The sequence below is a fragment of the Ranitomeya variabilis genome, chromosome 4 (assembly GCF_051348905.1).
Source record: "Ranitomeya variabilis isolate aRanVar5 chromosome 4, aRanVar5.hap1, whole genome shotgun sequence".
Classification (NCBI taxonomy): domain Eukaryota; kingdom Metazoa; phylum Chordata; class Amphibia; order Anura; family Dendrobatidae; genus Ranitomeya; species Ranitomeya variabilis.
Window position 1 is genome coordinate 229,273,401 of NC_135235.1, and position 18,323 is coordinate 229,291,723.

The 18,323-nt window shown below is 41.5% G+C and overlaps 1 protein-coding gene across 1 annotated transcript in view; it reads right to left on the bottom strand.

The window, feature by feature from the left end:
- The window catches only part of LOC143768728 (sushi, nidogen and EGF-like domain-containing protein 1), a 73,357-nt gene extending 56,397 nt beyond the window's left edge, over window positions 1-16,960 (bottom strand). The window contains exons 1-4 of the mRNA XM_077257382.1: window positions 16,868-16,960; window positions 7,359-7,451; window positions 7,064-7,090; window positions 3,304-3,434 (exon numbers count right to left, since the gene is read on the bottom strand). Of these exons, the coding sequence (XP_077113497.1) occupies window positions 3,304-3,434; window positions 7,064-7,090; window positions 7,359-7,440 (240 nt within the window). The 5' untranslated portion in view covers window positions 7,441-7,451; window positions 16,868-16,960. The remainder of the gene's footprint in view (window positions 1-3,303; window positions 3,435-7,063; window positions 7,091-7,358; window positions 7,452-16,867) is intronic.
- Between the last annotated feature and the right edge of the window lie 1,363 nt (window positions 16,961-18,323).

An 18,323-nucleotide genomic window follows, 5' to 3' on the forward strand; every position in this document is an offset into this window, starting at 1 on the left:
GTTACCCTTGTGAAAATAAGAATTTGTGGGCAAAAATATCATTTTTGTGTAAACAAATGCGATTTTTTATTTTCACGGCTCTACGTTATAAACTTCTGTGAAGCACTTGGGGGCTCAAAGTGCTCACCACACATCTAGTTAAGTTCCTTAAGGGGTCTAGTTTCCAAAATGGTGTCACTTGTGGAGCGTTTCCACTGTTTAGGCACATCAGAGGCTCTCCAAATGTGACATGGCATCCGATCTCAATTCCAGCCAATTCTGTATTGAAAAAGTCAAACGGCGCTCCTTCTCTTCCAAGCTCTGCGGTGCGCCCAAACAGTGGTTTACCCCCACATATGGGGTATCAGCGTATTCAGGAGAAATTGCACAACAAAATGTATGGTTAAATTTCTGTTTTTACTCTTGTGAAAATAAAAAAATATGGTTCTGAATTAAAGTGTTTGCAAAAAAAGTTAAATGTTCATTTTTTCCCTCCACATTAAGTTCCTGTGAAGCACGTAAAGGGTTAATAAACTTCTTGAATGTGGTTTTAAGTACCTTGAGGGGTGCAGTTTTTAGAATGGTGTCACACTTGGTTATTTTCTATCATATAGACCCCTCAAAATGACTTCAAATGTGATGTGGTCCCTAAAAAAAAATGGTGTTGTAAAAATGAGAAATTGCTGGTCAAATTTTAACCCTTATAACTCCCTAACAAAAAAAAATGTTGTTTCCAAAATTGTGCTGATGTAAAGTAGACATGTCGGAAATGTTATTTATTAACTATTTTGTGTGACATATCTCTCTGATTTAAGGGCATAAAAATACAAAATTTGAAAATTGCAAAATTTTAAAAATTTTCACCATATTTCCATTTTTTTCATAAATAATCGCAAGTAATATCAAAGAAATGTTACCACTAGCATGAAGTACAACATGTCATGAAAAAACAATCTCAGAATCAGCAGGATCCGTTAAAGCGTTCCAGAGTTATAACCTCATAAAGTGACACTGGTCAGAATTGTAAAAATTGGCTCGGTCATTAAGTACCAAATTGGCTCTGTCACTAAGGGGTTAATAAACCGGAATAGACTGTTTATGTGGAGAAACCATGCCTGAGTGCTTTAATCCCGTGCAAAGTGAGTGTCACCCAAAGCACTCAGATAGGCTATCACCACACTATGCACACAGTGACTGCACTAGCAAAATAGTGAGTGCAGCTCTGGGATATAATACAGGATGTAACTCAGGATCAGTAATGTAATGTATGCACACAGTGACTGCACCAGCAGAATAGTGAGTGCAGCTCTGGGGTATAATACAGGGTGTAACTCGGGATCAGTAATATAATGTATGTACACAGTGACTGCACCAGCAGAATAATGAGTGAAGCTCTGGAGTATAATACAGGATTTATCTCAGGATGAGTAATGTAGTGTATGTACACAGTGACTGCACCAGCAGAATAGTGAGTGCAGCTCTGGAATATAATACAGGATGTAACCCAGGATCAATAATGTAATGTATGTACACAGTGACTGCACCAGCAGAATAGTGAGTGCAGCTCTGGAGTATAATACAGGATGTAACTCAGGATCAATAATGTAATGTATGTACACAGTGACTGCACCAGCAGAATAGTGAGTGCAGCTCTGGAGTATATTACAGGATGTAACTCAGGATCAGTAATGTAATGTATGTACACAGTGACTGCACCAGCAGAATAGTGAGTGCAGCTCTGGAGTATAATACAGGATGTAACTCAGGATCAGTAATGTAATGTATGTACACAGTGACTGCACCAGCAGAATAATGAGTGCAGCTGTGGAGTATAATAAAGGATGTAAATCAGGATCAGTAATGTAATGTATGTACACAGTGACTGCACCAGCAGAATAGTGAGTGCAGCTCTTGAGGATAAGACAGGAGGTAACTCAGGATCAGTACAGGATCAGTAATGTAATGTATGCATTTTATATTATATATATTTTTATATATTTTAATTATGCTTTCTATGTTTTCCTGCCTGTACAGTAATTACATCACATTTCTTCAGATTATTTATTTGCAAATTGTTACCAATATTGCTATATGTATGGATCGCCCCCCAAGGGCCGTGGGGTACTCGGTACCGGGTCCTTCGGTTTACAGGGGGATGTCACGGTGGCTGACCCGGTCCGTGGCCCTGGGACATCAGTGTAAAAGGGAAAGGTCTTTAAAGGGATAAAGTTTATGTTCGTGATACCACCTGTGGTATTCGGTCAGGGTGACCGACGCTGCTTTAGGGGTCCGCTGGGGTGATGTTATGGCAGCTAGATGGTATACCTTCTCACAGGTGAAGTATGTCCCCAGGGCTTCCCAGTGTGTAGATGGTGGATGGTGAGAGGTGCAGAGAAGAACGAGAGACACAAGGTTGCAGTCTCTTTACCTTTACTAAAGACTTCAGCATCCACAGTCCAGGGCACCAGATCACAGGGAAGGCAGAGTCCGGACGGTTTGGAGGCAAGTCCAGAGTCCCCTTGTCCATGTGGAAATCAGTAGCCTTCCCTTGCGCTGCGGTGGTGTAGTCCCTTACTGCCTATGGCTTCACATAAGGGTTTCACAGATGTGTTCCATTCTCTCTGTCCCCCACATAGGATAGGACAATACCCGTATGACTGGTGACTTGAGCCTGTTTATAGAGTCTCTTTGATAACCCGGCTCTGTAGGTGTCACGTGCCTCCTGTGTGTAAGTGCGGACAGGTAACCTGCAATCAGCTGTCCTTCTGGTCTCTGAAATAAGGCGTAGAGGTCTTTAGTCCCTCGGTGTTCCGGCTACCGGGATGTTGCGCCTCACAAGGAGACAGCTTGAGCGGGGCTGGTCCCCTTCTGGTATCCTCTCCTTTGCTTCGACTTCCTTCATGCTCGCTGCAATGCAGTTCGGCCTTTCAATGTCTCTTTCTGGGAGCTGCAGCTCTGAGGCCATGCACAGCTCCTTTATCCTTCCATCCTCCTCAGACTCTGGTCTGGAACTAACAGAACTCCTGTCTGGAGCTCTGCCAGGAACTGAACTCTGTCTGGAACTGACTAACTTTCCCTACAGACTACCAGTTATATATATATATGGGGAGTGACCTAATAAATAGGGTCAGGAGCTCCCCCTGGTGGCCTGGAGTGTGAAATGTGTCACATGTTTGTGATACCTGGATGCAGTTATCTTTCTTTGCCTCCAAATGAAGCATCACTCTCCCCGAGAGGAAAGCAATACCACTGCGACGACCAGGACCCTGGGGCGCCGCATGTACTTAGTTTCATACTGATCTAAAAAGTATCTAATATACTCACATTTACGGAGGTGTACAAATTTCCAAAGACAGGAAGGCTGATGCTAAATTCTATAGGTTCTATGCCATCGTCAGCATCGGCTGTATTTGCAACTAAAGTATCTAGTCCTTGCCCATATGGATAGAAAATTTCTAAAGATAGAAAGTGGTAAACAAGAAAGTAAAATTAATTTAAATGTACTATTACTGGTAAAAAGGAAAAACACATAGAAAATACTCAGCGGCTGAGGTCTGATGGTGACTTCAGATGCTACAGTAAAAGGACAAAATGAAGAAGCCAAAAATGATAATGATGAGAAAAGAAATAAAGACAAAAGGCCGAAAAACACAAAGATGAATGAGAAAAAGAGTATTAAAAATAGGAAAAGTGGGAAGATAAACGAGAAGGTAATAGGAAGAAAAACACAAGATAAAGTTGATGAAAATAACTGGAATGAAAAGGAGGAAGAAGACATGGAGGATAATCGAAAGGGAGAGGAGAAAAACAACCAAGAATGTAAAGATGGCAAAGGGAAATTAAATTAAAAGGCAAAAGAAAATGTCAAAGAAAATAGAAAATGAATGAAAAGGAGAAAACGAAGAAAAACAACAATGTAAAGATGACAAAGGTAAATGAAATGAAAAGGAGGAAGAAAAAGATGAAAACAGAAAAGATGAAAGAGAAGGAGAGAAGAAAATAAAGACAAAGAAGAATGAGAAGGAAAGGAAGAAGAAAAACATGAACACAATGGTGACATTGAACAAGAAAATTAAAATTAAAGAAATGTGACGAAAACAAAGATGAGGACAGATGAAAAGGAGAGGTGGAAAGAAAATACATGAGAAAAAGTAAGATAAAGGTGAGCGATAGGAAGAGAAGGAATAATAAGATGATGGAAACAAAAAACATGAATGAAAAAATGAGTAGGAAGAACAATACAAAGAAGGATGAGAAGGAAAGGTAGAATAAAAACATAAAGGAAACTAAAGCTGAAATAGAAGAGAAGATGAAGTAGTCAGAGATGATGCTGGAGAAAAAAGAGATAAAGAGATAAAAATGAACAAAGGAACGAGAAAAAGAGGATTCAGGAAAAGATAGAGTGAGAAGGTGAATGAGGAGATAATAGGAAGAAAAACACAAGGTAAAGATGACACAGGATAAATGAAATGAGAATGAGGAAGTAAAAGGGAAAGAAGACGTGGAGGATGAACCAAAAGGAGAGGAGAAAAAAAACACAGGAAAGTGAAGATGACAAGGGGAAATAAAATGAAAACGCAAAAGGAAATGTCAAAGAAATAGTAAAAACTCAACCAAGTAATGATGACAAAGGTAAATGAAAAGAAGACGAAGAAAAAGAGAAACATGAAACATATGAATAAAAAGGCGAGAACTAGGAGCAAAACAAAGAAAATAAAGACAAAGAAGAATGAGAAGGAAAGGAAGAAGAAACCCATAAACACAAAGATGACATTGAATGAGAAAATGAAAAGTGAGAAAAACACAAAGAAAACAAAAATAATGACAAATAAAAATGAAAGGAAGAATAAAAAAATACAAAAAGAATGTGCAGCGCCCCAGAGTCCTGGTCGTTGCAGTACTGATGCTCCGCCGCTAAGGGGGGCTATGGTACGTCTGATGGCACTGAAGGAATTCACCTGACCAGGTATCACAGACACCAATACACTTCACAGTCTGGCCTCCAGGGGGAGCTAAGGGTGCTATGTATTAGGCCACTCCTCACAATCTGGTAAAACGGGGTTGGATAGGAAGTTAGTTAGAAAGCTGACTGGGTTGGAACCAGGCAACATCCTGTGGCAGAGGGTGTTGCAGGGGAAGATTCAGAGGGGTCCCTGTCAGGGGTGGGATCCTGACAGAGGCCTAGCGAACTGAGAGAACGTTAAGGGACCGCGCCTGCACCTGATCGCGGCGGTACCCTAAGAAAGGGCAAGAAGCAAGGTTTATTGTCCTGAGTGAGAAACGAGATCAACGCAACAAGGAGAAACACCAGTAGGAGTCGTGCTGTAAGACGAGGCAACATCCTACTGAGGCGCGCAGCCGGTGGCCGGAACGCCGAGGAAGTATAGAGCTCCAGGCCTAACTTCAAACCTATGGCAGGACAGTCAGTTATAGGCGGGCTGTCTCACCCAAATCACCTAAGAAGACATAGGGGGCAACAACAGGAGAGGGGCGACACTAGGGTCCAGGAAGAGCTCCGAGCCTACCCATCATACGGGTGCGTCCTAGCCATATCATCTGGGGGATGAAGAAGAACATCATAATCGAGTTGTGAGGGAACTTCAGAAACAGACACAACAGTTGTGGGGACTATCCCGTAAGCACAGCAGGGGAGGACCACAACACACAAGCGCTAGAAGGTAGGCACAGATTTCCACCTGCAAAGGGAACTCTGGAGGTGCCATCGGACCGGCCGCACTCCCACAGCCCGGTTAACCGTATTCCGGACCGAGGATCCTGAAGCCTTCAGTAAAGAGGTAAAGAGACTGCAACCTGGTGTCCTCGTTATTTACTGCGACCTGCACCACACCACTACAGCATCACCACCCACACCTTTCATTGGGTGCCCCTCAGCAGGGTCACGGACCGGGTCTAGCCACCGTGACAACCCCAGAGCAGAGACTCAGAGGCCCGGTACCGGGTACCCCTCGGCCCTGCGGCAGTGGGGGCGCTACAACTATACAGATGAACAATAGTAAAATAAGGAAGCGTAAGATGAAAAAAGCAAAAAGGTTGAATGAGAAAATAAGGAGGAAGAAAAACACTAAGAAGAATGAGATGGAAAGAAGAGGAAAAACACAAAAAACAAAGACGATGAGGAGAAATGCAAAGGTTGGAAAAAAGAGAAACACGTAAAAAGAGAATAAAATGAATGAGAGAAATAGAAGGAAGTGTAAGGTGAAAAAAAACAAGAAAGATGAATGAGAAATTGAAGAGCAAGAAAATGATAAGATGATTATGAAAAGTGAAGGAAGGATTGGATGAAGAAAATGAAGAAGAAATGATGAAGACAAGAAGAGGACAAAGAAGAAGATGACACAGTTGAAGATGAGCTGCATGCATCCTTCATTGGTCCATTTTTATTTGATTGTATGGCCAGCATGGGAGGTTATAAGTGCTCCAAGAGTGGTGCCAAGCCTGGAAAGTCCGACGGTTCTCAGAAAACATTACTCTAAAGCTCCACCCTTGCACTTATCATCAGGTGAAAGGCATCTTATTTGGAAAATCTATAGTTTCTGGCGATGACTGAATTTGCCAATATTTGAATTTGACAGATCCATCAAATTTTTCCAGGAAATTTGAGTCACATTGAATGTATTTGATGCAACGTGAATTTACATGAATCAGCTCTGTGGTCTCTCCAGACAGTAAAGCACACAAAACATATGTAAAAAAAAATGTTGGTCTGGTCACCAGTGTGGTCTACTCTTCACTGGGCCATACTTTGTTTCTTCTCACAGTCAACATCTTCGGAGTCTCCTACACTGACGAGGCTTTGATGTTACAACATTGTGTTTAGTTAGTGCAGGAAACTCAAAGATGTAGTGAAGATCACACCGGGAACTGGACAGACGAAAACCAGTGAGGACTGGGTCAGTATTACTTTATTTATTTTAACCCCTTCTTGGCTCTTATGTGTGACGTTGGTTGATGCCCTGGGTAGTGCCTTCTACTGATTGTCCTACTTAAACTAGTATTACAATTGGCCCAAGTCATCAGGACTGATACCTCTAAAGCCAGCCCTACTAACTGATGAGCAACTCACCTGTTGAATACGTTACAGCTGAAATACCTGAAAATGTGAAAAAGCAAATGTTAGGTGCCTGCCTATTATGTATTTACAAAACGTATAAAATTGAATTACAAACCCATGTTGGTATCAATTAAGGATCGGGTCATATGTGAAGATCTACTAAACTTCACAAGTCCTCGCTTAGCAAGCTCTACATGTCACACCGGGGCTCGGTAATTACTGTGACTCTAAGAAGGATCCACAAGTTTTCCAGCCCCAATGTGTTTGTTGCTTAGGTTGGGGAATTCTAAAGCTTTTTACCACTCACCAATAAGAATGATCAGTAGTGAAATGGAACATCTCATCTTGAATGGTTTCCAACAACTAGATATCAAGCCCATCAAAGTCATTGCTTCGCCTACTGAACAGAAGAAAAAAGGAATAACTTGTAGATGTAGGTTTAGGTTCTCCACAACCATGATTAATGATAGGCAGCCATATGTACGAGGAAAGCATAGATAGTGTGTATAGGAATACAGCGGCACGTCTCGAGCATTCATTCAGGGAAAATGCATGGCTTACTGGTTGTAAGGGTTTGCAACTAATGTTTTCTCAGAAATGGAGACACGAAGTTCCTTTTCAACCTGATTATGAAACTGCACCATAAATTTACCGTGATTTGTCATGGGCTGGAACCCTGCCCCATAGCAAATTTCAAATGACTGCTCCTGAAATGAAGCAAGAGCAGGTCCGATTCTCAGCTGTCAGTCAAAGCCGGGGCCCTGAGGAGAAGACATTTCTGATTCTTTCTTCTCTTTTTGCCAGATATATAGCAGGCAGTGAGTGCCTAGGGAATAGAATAATAGCTACTGCCGATGCTCCTATAGTACCTGACAATCACATCATTACCAGGTACTCGCATATCATAGCATGTTCTAGCAGATCCAGATCATCTCTATCATGTGGGACAAAGTAGAGAGCTGTTTTTTTTCCCTGTAACAGGGGCTCTTATAAATGCCCCAGTTACAGTGGAAAAAAAGAACAATTATGGAAAAAATAATATATTTCTAAAAGATCTTTCATGATCTGTGGTAGACAGATTATTATGATGTACTGATATGTCATATGTAGAGTCTCCATCCCTTAGCCCATCTCATTCTTGGCAGATATTGACTGTGTTTTCAACCGTTCAACGTGCGAAACTGGATTTAGCTCGTCCATGAATAAAAAAACAGAGATATCCTGTTTTAACATGACAAAATGAAGATTGAAGTCTTTTATTCATGGACGTGCTAATCATGGTTCTCCTATGCTATTCACCGGTTGTCAGCCTGAAGAAGGAGTTATACCTGAAAAAGGATTTGTACCTGCTGTTATACCTGAAAAAGGAGTTAAACCTGCGGTTATACCTGAAGAAGGAGTTATACCTGCGATTACACCTGAAGAAGGAGAAGTATCTGCAAGTAAACCTGAAGAAAGAGTTATACCTGCGGTTACACCTGAAGAAGGAGTTATACCTGCGGTTACACCTGAAGAAGGAGTTGTACCTGTAGTTATACCTGAAGAAGGAGATGTATCTGCAAGTAAACCTTAAGAAGGAGTTATACCTGTGGTTTTACCTGAAGAAGGAGTTATACCTGCGGTTACACCTGAAGAAGGAGATGTATCTGCAAGTAAACCTTAAGAAGGAGTTATACCTGTGGTTTTACCTGAAGAAGGAGTTATACCTGCGGTTACACCTGAAGAAGGAGATGTATCTGCAAGTAAACCTTAAGAAGAAGTTATACCTGTGGTTTTACCTGAAGAAGAAGTTATACCTGTGGTTTTACCTGAAGAAGGAGTTGTACCTGCAGTTATACCTGAAGAAGGAGATGTATCTGCAAGTAAACCTTAAGAAGGAGTTATACCTGTGGTTTTACCTGAAGAAGGAGTTGTACCTGTAGTTATACCTGAAGAAGGAGTTGTACATGCAGTTAAACCTGAAGAAGGGGTTATACCTGCGGTTATACCTGAAGAAGGAGTTGTACCTGCAGTTAAACCTGCAGAAGGAGCTATACCTGCAGTTATACTTGAAGAAGGAGGTGTTCCTGTAGTTAAACCTGAAGAAGGGGTTATACCTGCGGTTATACCTGAAGAACGAGTTGTACCTGCAGTTAAACCTGAAGAAGGAGTTATATCTGCGGTTATACCTGAAGAAGGAGTCGTACCTGCGGTTACACCTGAAGAAGGAGTTATACCTGGAGTTATACCTGAAGAAGGAGTCGTACCTGCGGTTACACGTGAAGAAGGAGTTATACCTGTGGTTAAACCTGAAGAAGGAGTTATACCTGTAGTTATACCTGAAGAAGGAGTTATACCTGCGATTATACCTGAAGAAGGAGTTGTACCTGCAGTGCAGTTACACCTGAAGAAGGAGTTATACCTGCGGATATACCTGAAGATGGAGTTATACCTACAGCTATACCTGAAGAAGGAGTTATACCTGTGGTTATACCTGTCATGTCGGACGCTATTCACACTAGGGCGTCCGACAGACAGCGGTAATTCCACATTCGTCCACTATACGCTCAGTGGCGCCGGCTAGACTTTATCCAGGTTGTCCGGGGTTAATCTAGCTGGTAATCACGTTGGAGGCTGGGTCACGCCCGTGGCCTTTAAATAGTCATTATGGACTTTGGGCGTCGCCGATTATAGCTTGTGTCTTGTGCCTGGTGATCTCGGTCTGGAGTGGTGGTCTAGGAGAAGTAATATCGTATCTGGTGGTGTATTATCCTTTGCCATATTTCTCCTTCCTATATTTGTATTTGTTTTGCCCTGTGCACATTATAGTGTTTTCCTGTGTGTCTGCGGCGTGATGCATTTTTAGTTTTCCCTGTCTGTGCTTTTTGTAGGGGTTGGTGTGTGGTCTAATCACTGGGTGGCGGGTGGAGGTTTCAGCATAGGACTGAAACAGGAGTCAGGGTCAGGCCTGGCGGCCCAGACAAGCACACCATCAGTGTAAATTCTGGGAGAGGGACAGATAGGGTTTTCCCTAGTCTGAGGGACATCGCAGAGGCCCGGGTAATCAGCTGTAGTCTACCCAGCACCCGCATGACAATACCTGAAGAAGGAGTTGATCCAACTCTGAAACACCTCATTTTATAGTTTTTTTAAATAAGTCAGATCATCTGTACTTGGTTCCTCTTTGGCAGCACCTGGACAACACCACCACCGCAATTTTCCTCTGCACCTCAATTTCACGGTGAGGCTTTTCAATCTTCCGCATGTTTTTCAACCATAACCTGCCTGTAATGGTCAGCATGAGGAGACCAAGATTTTTCCTATACTTTCTACAAGTGACCGAACGAAGTAGGTTCAAGTCATAAAGTAACTACCAAACGCAGGAAATATAAAAAATATTTATAATTTAAAAAAATATGTTTTTAAAAATATGAAAAAAATAAAATGATATAAAATTTAAATTTCCTTCTTTATTCCTCCATTAAAAATAGAGAAATAGAAAAAAATAATAAAAAATATGTGACCTCTATTTCTGTAAAAATATATCAAAATATCAAAATCTATTTTTAATTATCTTGATAGTCATTAAGGCCCCTTCAACCCTGGTTAAAAATCTTGATACGTTTAATTTGCAGTACCATGCCCGACCTCACGGTTTGCTGTTTGCACGTTGTGTAGTATAATAATGTAAAGTGCTCCAACTAGTGGAGAAAATAATTTTGGTATTTTCCATTTTGCAATCTGTAAAGCAAATAATCTTTATTTCTCATTGAGAATACCAATATCCTTTGTTTTTTTTAAGATTTTACTGTCTGGTATTGAAAAAGTCTCAGGCAAAAAAAATAACTGGTCCCTAAGACAACAGTGGACAAGGAACTAGACATTACTGAAGGGGCTGTCTCCTCTTCGTAGATGGGATGATAAGTTCTAATAGTTTACATGCTACATGGATGGAATTTACCGCCATAATTGCTAGATTACAGCACTTTTTAGATTTTTCTGCAGATTTTGACTCATGCTTTAAAAATACTTTGCCATGGGTTAATGAATAATACATGTCCCACTGGTATATTTAGTGGTGGAAATATGAAGCACGGGCTTCACAAACTTATGCTGCTTTTTAAAACTCGGGCTTCTACAGTTTTTTTTGATGGTTTGCAGTGTAGTAAGATCAATGACCTACATAGGGGCAAACAGTGACTGTAAAGAGCTCCTATTTGGCTGAATCGGCAGCAGATGTGTTGTGCCCACATAAGGACAATATTTAAACCATAAGGGCACTTTCAGAAAACTTTTGACTCCTTTATATTATTCACCTGTCCCCGGTCTTGTGCATATCAAGTTATTACAGTAATCTGACGTACATGTCCAATATCGCTCTTCTACGTCTTTTTTAGTTCAGCTCAGGTGGCAGCAGACCACCTGAGTATTTAGGTAGCTCTGCAGCTTGCTTCAAGTAAGTCTCCTCATATTGCCAGCTCTGTTGTTCTGCTGGGTTCTGCTGAATTGCTTCAAGTGAATCCTGTGATATACCCTGCTCCTCTGTTCCACTTGGCTCTGCTACATCGTTTCATGGTGCCATCCAACATATCCAGATCTGCTGTTCCATGCTGCTCTATGGTACCATCCAGCATGATGAATTCTACTGTTCCGCATTGTTCTACGTTGCCATCCAGCATTGTCTGCTGTTCAACATTGCATTGTGGTGCTATACAGCATATCTAGCTCTACTATTCCATGCTGCTCAAAATTGCCATATCCGATTCTGCTGTTCCATATTGCTCCAAAGTGCCATCCAACATATTCAGCTTTGTTGTTCCGTGCTGCTCCAAGGTGCCGTCCAACATATTCAGCTTTGTTGTTCCGTGCTGCTCCAAGGCGCCGTCCAACATATTCATTTTTGTTGTTCCGTGCTGCTCCAAGGTGCCATCCAACGTATTCAGCTTTGTTGCTCTATGCTACTCCAAGGCGCCCTCTAACATATTCAGCTTTGTTGCTCTATGCTACTCCAAGGCGCCATCCAACATATTCAGCTTTGTTGTTCCGTGCTGCTCCAAGGCGCCATCCAACATATTCAGCTTTGTTGTTCCATGTTGCTCCAAGGTGCCATCCAACATATTCAGCTTTGTTTTTCCATGCTGCTCCAAGGCGCCATCCAACATATTCAACTTTGTTGTTCCATGTTGCTCCAAGGAGCCATCCAACATATTCAGCTTTTTTATTCCATGTTGCTCCAAGGTGCCATCCATCATATTCAGCTTTGTTGTTCCGTGCTGCTCCAAGGTGCCATCCAACATATTCAGCTTTGCTGTTCCATGCTACTCCAAGGCGTGATCCAACATATTCAGCTTTGTTTTTCCATGCTGCTCCAAGGCGCCATCCATCATATTCAGCTTTGTTATTCCATGCTGCTCCAAGGTGCCATCCAACATATTCAGCCTTTTTGTTCCATGCTGCTCCAAGGTGCCATCCAACATATTCAGCTTTGTTGTTCCATCTTGCTCCAAGGTGCCATCCAACATATTCAGCTTTGTTGTTCCATGCTGCTCCAAGGTGCCATCCAACATATTCAGCTTTGTTGTTCCATGCTGCTCCAAGGCGCCGTCCAACATATTCAGCTTTGTTGCTCCATGTTGCTCCAAGGTGCCATCCATCATATTCAGCTTTGTTGTTCCATGTTGCTCCAAGGTGCCATCCAACATATTCAGCTTTGTTGTTCCATGCTGCTCCAAGGCGCCATCCATCATATTCAGCTTTGTTGTTCCATGTTGCTCCAAGGTGCCATCCATCATATTCAGCTTTGTTGTTCCATGCTGCTCCAAGGTGCCGTCCAACACATTCAGCTTTGTTGTTCCATGCTGCTCCAAGGTACCATCCAACATATTCAGCTTTGTTGTTCCATGTTGCTCCAAGGCGCCTTCCTACATATTCAGCTTTGTTATTCCATGTTGCTCCAAGGTACCATCCAACATATTCAGCTTTGTTGTTCCATGCTGTCCTAAGGTGCCATCCAACATATTCAGCAGATGTGTTGTGCCCACATAAGGACAATATTTAAACCATAAGGGCACTTTCAGAAAACTTTGGTCTTGTGCATATCAAGTTATCACAGTAATCTGACGTACATGTCCAATATCGCTCCTCAACATTGCATTGTGTTGCTATACAGCATATCTAGCTGCTCCAAGGCGCCGTCAAACATATTCATTTTTGTTGTTCCGTGCTGCTCCAAGGTGCCATCCAGCATATTCAGCTTTGTTGCTCCATGCTACTCCAAGGCGCCCTCCAAAATATTCAGCTTTGTTGTTCCGTGCTGCTCCAAGGTGCCATCCAACATATTCAGCTTTGTTGTTCCGTGCTGCTCCAAGGCACCCTCCAACATATTCAGCTTTGTTGTTCCGTGCTGCTCCAAGGTGCCGTCCAACATATTCAGCTTTGTTACTCCATGCTACTCCAAGGCATCCTCCAACATATTCAGCTTTGTTGTTCCATGTTGCTCTAAGGTGCCATCCAACATATTCAGCTTTGTTGTTCCATGCTGCTCCAAGGCATCATCCATCATATTCAGCTTTGTTGTTCCATGTTGCTCCAAGGTGCCATCCATCGTATTCAGCTTTGTTTTTCCATGCTGTTCCAAGGTGTCATCCAACATATTCAGCTTAGCTGATCCATGCTACTCCAAGGCGGTGCGGTCCAACATATTCATCTTTGTCGTTCCACGCTGCTCCAAGGTGCCATCCAACATCTTCAGCTTTGTTGTTCCATGCTGTTCCAAAGCGCCATCCAACATATTCAGCTTTGTTATTCCATGTTGCTCCAAGGTGCCATCCAACATATTCATCTTTGTCTTTCCATGCTGCTCCAAGGTGCCATCCAACATATTCAGCCTTTTTGTTCCATGCTGTCCCAAGGTGCCATCCAACATATTCAGCAGATATGTTGTGCCCACCTAAGGACAATATTTAAACCATAAGGGCACTTTCAGAAAACTTTGACTCCTTTATATTATTCACCTGTCCCTGGTCTTGTGCATGTCCAATATCGCTCTTCTAGGTCTTTTTTAGTTCAGCTCAGGTGGCAGCAGACCACCTGAGTATTTAGGTAGCTCTGCAACTTGCTTCAAGTAAGTCTCCTCATATTGCCAGCTCTGTTGTTCTGCTGGGTTCTGTTGCATTGCTTCAAGTGAATCTTGTGATATACCCTGCTCCTATGTTCCACTTGGCTCTGCTACATTGTTTCATGGTGCCATCCAACGTATCCAGCTCTGTTGTTCCATGCTGCTCCATGGCATCATCCAGCATGGTGAATTCTACTGTTCCGCATTGTTCTACGTTGCCATCCAGCATTGTTTGCTGCTCGACATTGCATTGTGGTGCTATACAGCATATCTAGCCCTACTATTCCATGCTGTTCTAAATTGCCATATCCGATTCTGCTGTTCCGTGCTGCTCCAAGGTGCCGTCCAATATTCAGCCTTGTTGTTTTATGCTGTTGCAAGGTGCTGTCCAACATGTCAAGTGAATCACGCTTGGCTCTGGTATATTTTCATGGTGCCATCCAACACATCCGGTTCTGCTGTTCTACGGTACCATCTGATAGTTTTGATTAACTTTTCCACTCCACCGCACTACTCCTAAGAGCCTTTTCACTTACTGAACTCTTGCCCATCTCGGAGTCTCCATGGTTTATCTACTGAACCAGAACTGTCAGGGCAGGCATTGATGCATATTCAGCTACGTTTCATTGCTGCACCAGCGTCTGTGGCCCATGCTGCACATTTAGAATCCACACCACTAGGTGAACCTTAACCGTCATAGAGACTAGTGTGGGTCCAGGTGCGTAGATTCACACCAAGTGATTCAGAACCACTCAACCAACTGCTGTTCTCCTCCAAGACTTAAGAAGAATTCAGCCAAAAATCTATGATTCCATCTTCAGTCTCAGAGATACATTCGCCTGTACACTTCTGTGTCTTAGTCTAAGTGATCGGTGGGGATCTCAGCACCTGGATCCCTCTGATACAAATTTCTTACATTGACATGTCAAAAGATTTCCTTCTACCTCCATACTTTGCTTATAACAGCTCCATATACAGTAGATTGTCTTGGATACTTAAGCTAATTGTTTTTTCACGTTCGTTTGATGATACGCCAATATTCTGTGTCAAATCTGCATGTCCACATAATTGCCACCTTTGTACTTTATTCTTTAGGTGCTACAAAATGTTGATAATATTCCAAAATGTTTCAAATCAGAGGAAAAGACGGAGAACGTTCGTCCTATATGGATGACGCTGTGTCCTTTTCAAGTGCTACTGAAATACTAGAGACCTTTGGACTGCTACTCCGCAACGCATCCTGCTTTACAAAACTGTTTTCTAAAGGATATAGTCTGAATACAACAATTGAGCCCATTACAGGCTTATTGGTTCCAGCTACGTCCTTCACCAAAATATGTTTCAGTGGATCTAAGCTTGGATTTTCAATAATTCAATGTTTGCAACTTTTCGAGAGACTTATTTAGAAGTATGGCTGATTTTATCGTGGAACTGCTAGGGGACACTGGGGACGTTTGGGGCTTGTGTCAGGGGTAGTAAGTAGAAATAAGGAAAGCAATAAACGGAGCTTTTGATCCAGATAAAAGAAAACCTATCTGGGAAGTAAGTGTATTTAAAACCCCAAAATATTGCAATACAATGGCAAATAATACTGTCAGCGGTGGCCATAAATACTGCCTTTAATTATTCAAATAATACTGTCAAATGATGACTTCTTTCATGATGCTTATAATATTTAGACAAGAGAAAATTACCATTTCGTGGCCATATAATGCTGCCATCCAGAACTCAAATAGTACTCCCATACAATGCCTATGTTAAGGCTTCCCATCACTGCTCTAACAATACCGCTGTACTAATCCTGTACAACGCTGCCACTTAGAGATCAAATAATACTGCTATGCAACATATACAGTGCTACAGTTCAGTCCTCAAGTGATATTGCCAAATAATACCCATAAAATGCAGCCAATCACTGTGGAAATAATATTGCCAAATTGTACATATAATAATGTCAAAATGTGCATATCATTCTGCCAAAATGTGTATATAATACTGCCAAAATGTGCATATAATACTGCCAAAATAGGTATATAATACTGCCAAAAAGTCCATATGATACTGCCAAAATATGAATATAATAGTGCAAAATAGTGCACATGTTGCTGCCAAAATGTGCATATAATACTGCCAAAATGGATATATAATGCTGCCAAAATGTGCATATAATACTGCCAAAATGGGTATATAATACTGCCAAAATGTGCATATAATACTGCCAAAATGTCCATATAATACTGCCAAAATATGAATATAATAGTGCAAAATAGTGCTTATAATGCTGCCAAGATGTGCATATAATACTGCCAAAGTATGCATATAATACTGCCAAAATATGCACATAATACTGCCAAAATTTGTATATAATACTGCCAAACTGTGCATATAATACTGCCAAAATGTGCATATAATACTGCCAAAATTTGTATATAATACTGTCAAATTGTGCATATAACACTGCCAAAATGTGCATATAATACTGTCAAAATGTGCATATAATACTGCCAAATAATGCCTATGTAATACTGCCATGCAAATCATGCCAATCCAAATGATTATGCCATATATTTCCAACAGATTACAGGCACTCAATGCCCCCAAAACTACAAGTCTTTTGACCCATAAGGGAGCCTTGGAAAATGTTCTAGTATGTCAGACTTTAGCCCTGCGTATATCAGTAATAATGATAAAACCAATGGAGATAGAAACAACAGACTTACTTTCCACTTTTGTAAGTTCGGCCTTCAGTCAAAGCAGCAACATGTCCAAAAACCTGCACAACACAGTGCTGTGTCCTTTTATCTTGTGCCTCCAATAGCCGGAAGGAGCTACAGACTCGGGGAAACTGGAATTTCAGGTGTTAGTAGCTGCATCACTGCCCGCTGACATTCCGATCAATATCATATGAAGCCAAAACAAAGGTGAAAAACCAAGAGCGGAAGAATAGAGATAAAAAAGTGATAAAAATATCATCAGAGAAATTAGAGAAAAATGATAAATACTTTTTATAAAATGAGCTTCCCACAGGAATACATTGATGATGCCCCTGGAGTTATGGTAATGCCACAATCTTACCATGAATCGTGGTCAACTCTGTGGCACTGTGTATTTCAGGCTAACACATTGTGCCACACTAATACACTGTAAAAAACAACAACGATGTGTTCAACTATCAAATAGAGACAAGTAAACCAGAACTTCAAAGTTCGGCGTTAGTATCGGACAGTTAGTGTCCAATGATAAACTCCAAAGATGGACTTCACCAGGAAGACTGTTGCAATGTTCGGAGTTCTGGGGGATGTCTGGGAGAGGAGAGAAAGAGAGAATTTTACAGTTCAAAAGTTTGGATCCTCACTGTTTAACATAGGTTTCGGGTTCTGGTCCAAGTTTGGAGGCATAAATTTCATGTCGGGGACCAGAAGAGAGAAGAAGAGGAGAAGTAAAGCTAAAATGGAGCTTCTTGCTCTTCTCTTGTGCCATTCCGCTGGAAGAACTAAGGGATCTTAAGATTGCTCCCACATACCTTATATGGTAACACTGCACTTACCAATGAAAGAGGGATTTCGGCTCTTGTTGGCACCACCCATGAGGAGTGATGATAACTTGTGCTGTAGCTCTTCCCTGATGGAGCCGTACACCAGAAGGGGTTTCTTAGCTCAGTCAAGATACTATAGTGACTTAATTGCAAGCTTGGAGCAAGATAAGCTCTTCCTAAGCTACAGCAAAAGGAATCCATCGTTCCTTGACCCTCACAGGACCTTCTGCCTTGGAGGTTTCAGGCAGTATTACGGGGGCATTATTCTTTTGAAAATGGTTTATTATACTTTGCATCCTTATGTACTTTTTTTTAGAAGCACTTGGGTAGAGAAAGTCATGGTCACATGGTAAAATAGTCACTTTTTTAATTCTTCAGTTTTATACCCTGAAAGTGTTGTAATGATAAGTGGAAGAAAACAATGATTGTAAATTAGATAGGACTCTACAGTCATTCTCAAACTGGTCGCACCACTGTTTCCCCTATACTTGACACACTGAACACACTATGAGAAAATGTAAAAAAAATAACAAATATCAGGTAAAGAAAACATCTACTGTACATGGGAAAAGATCACTGAGATGTAGAATATTTATTGGTTATGAATTATCTGTGCGCTAATGTTCAAACGTGGCAAAAAA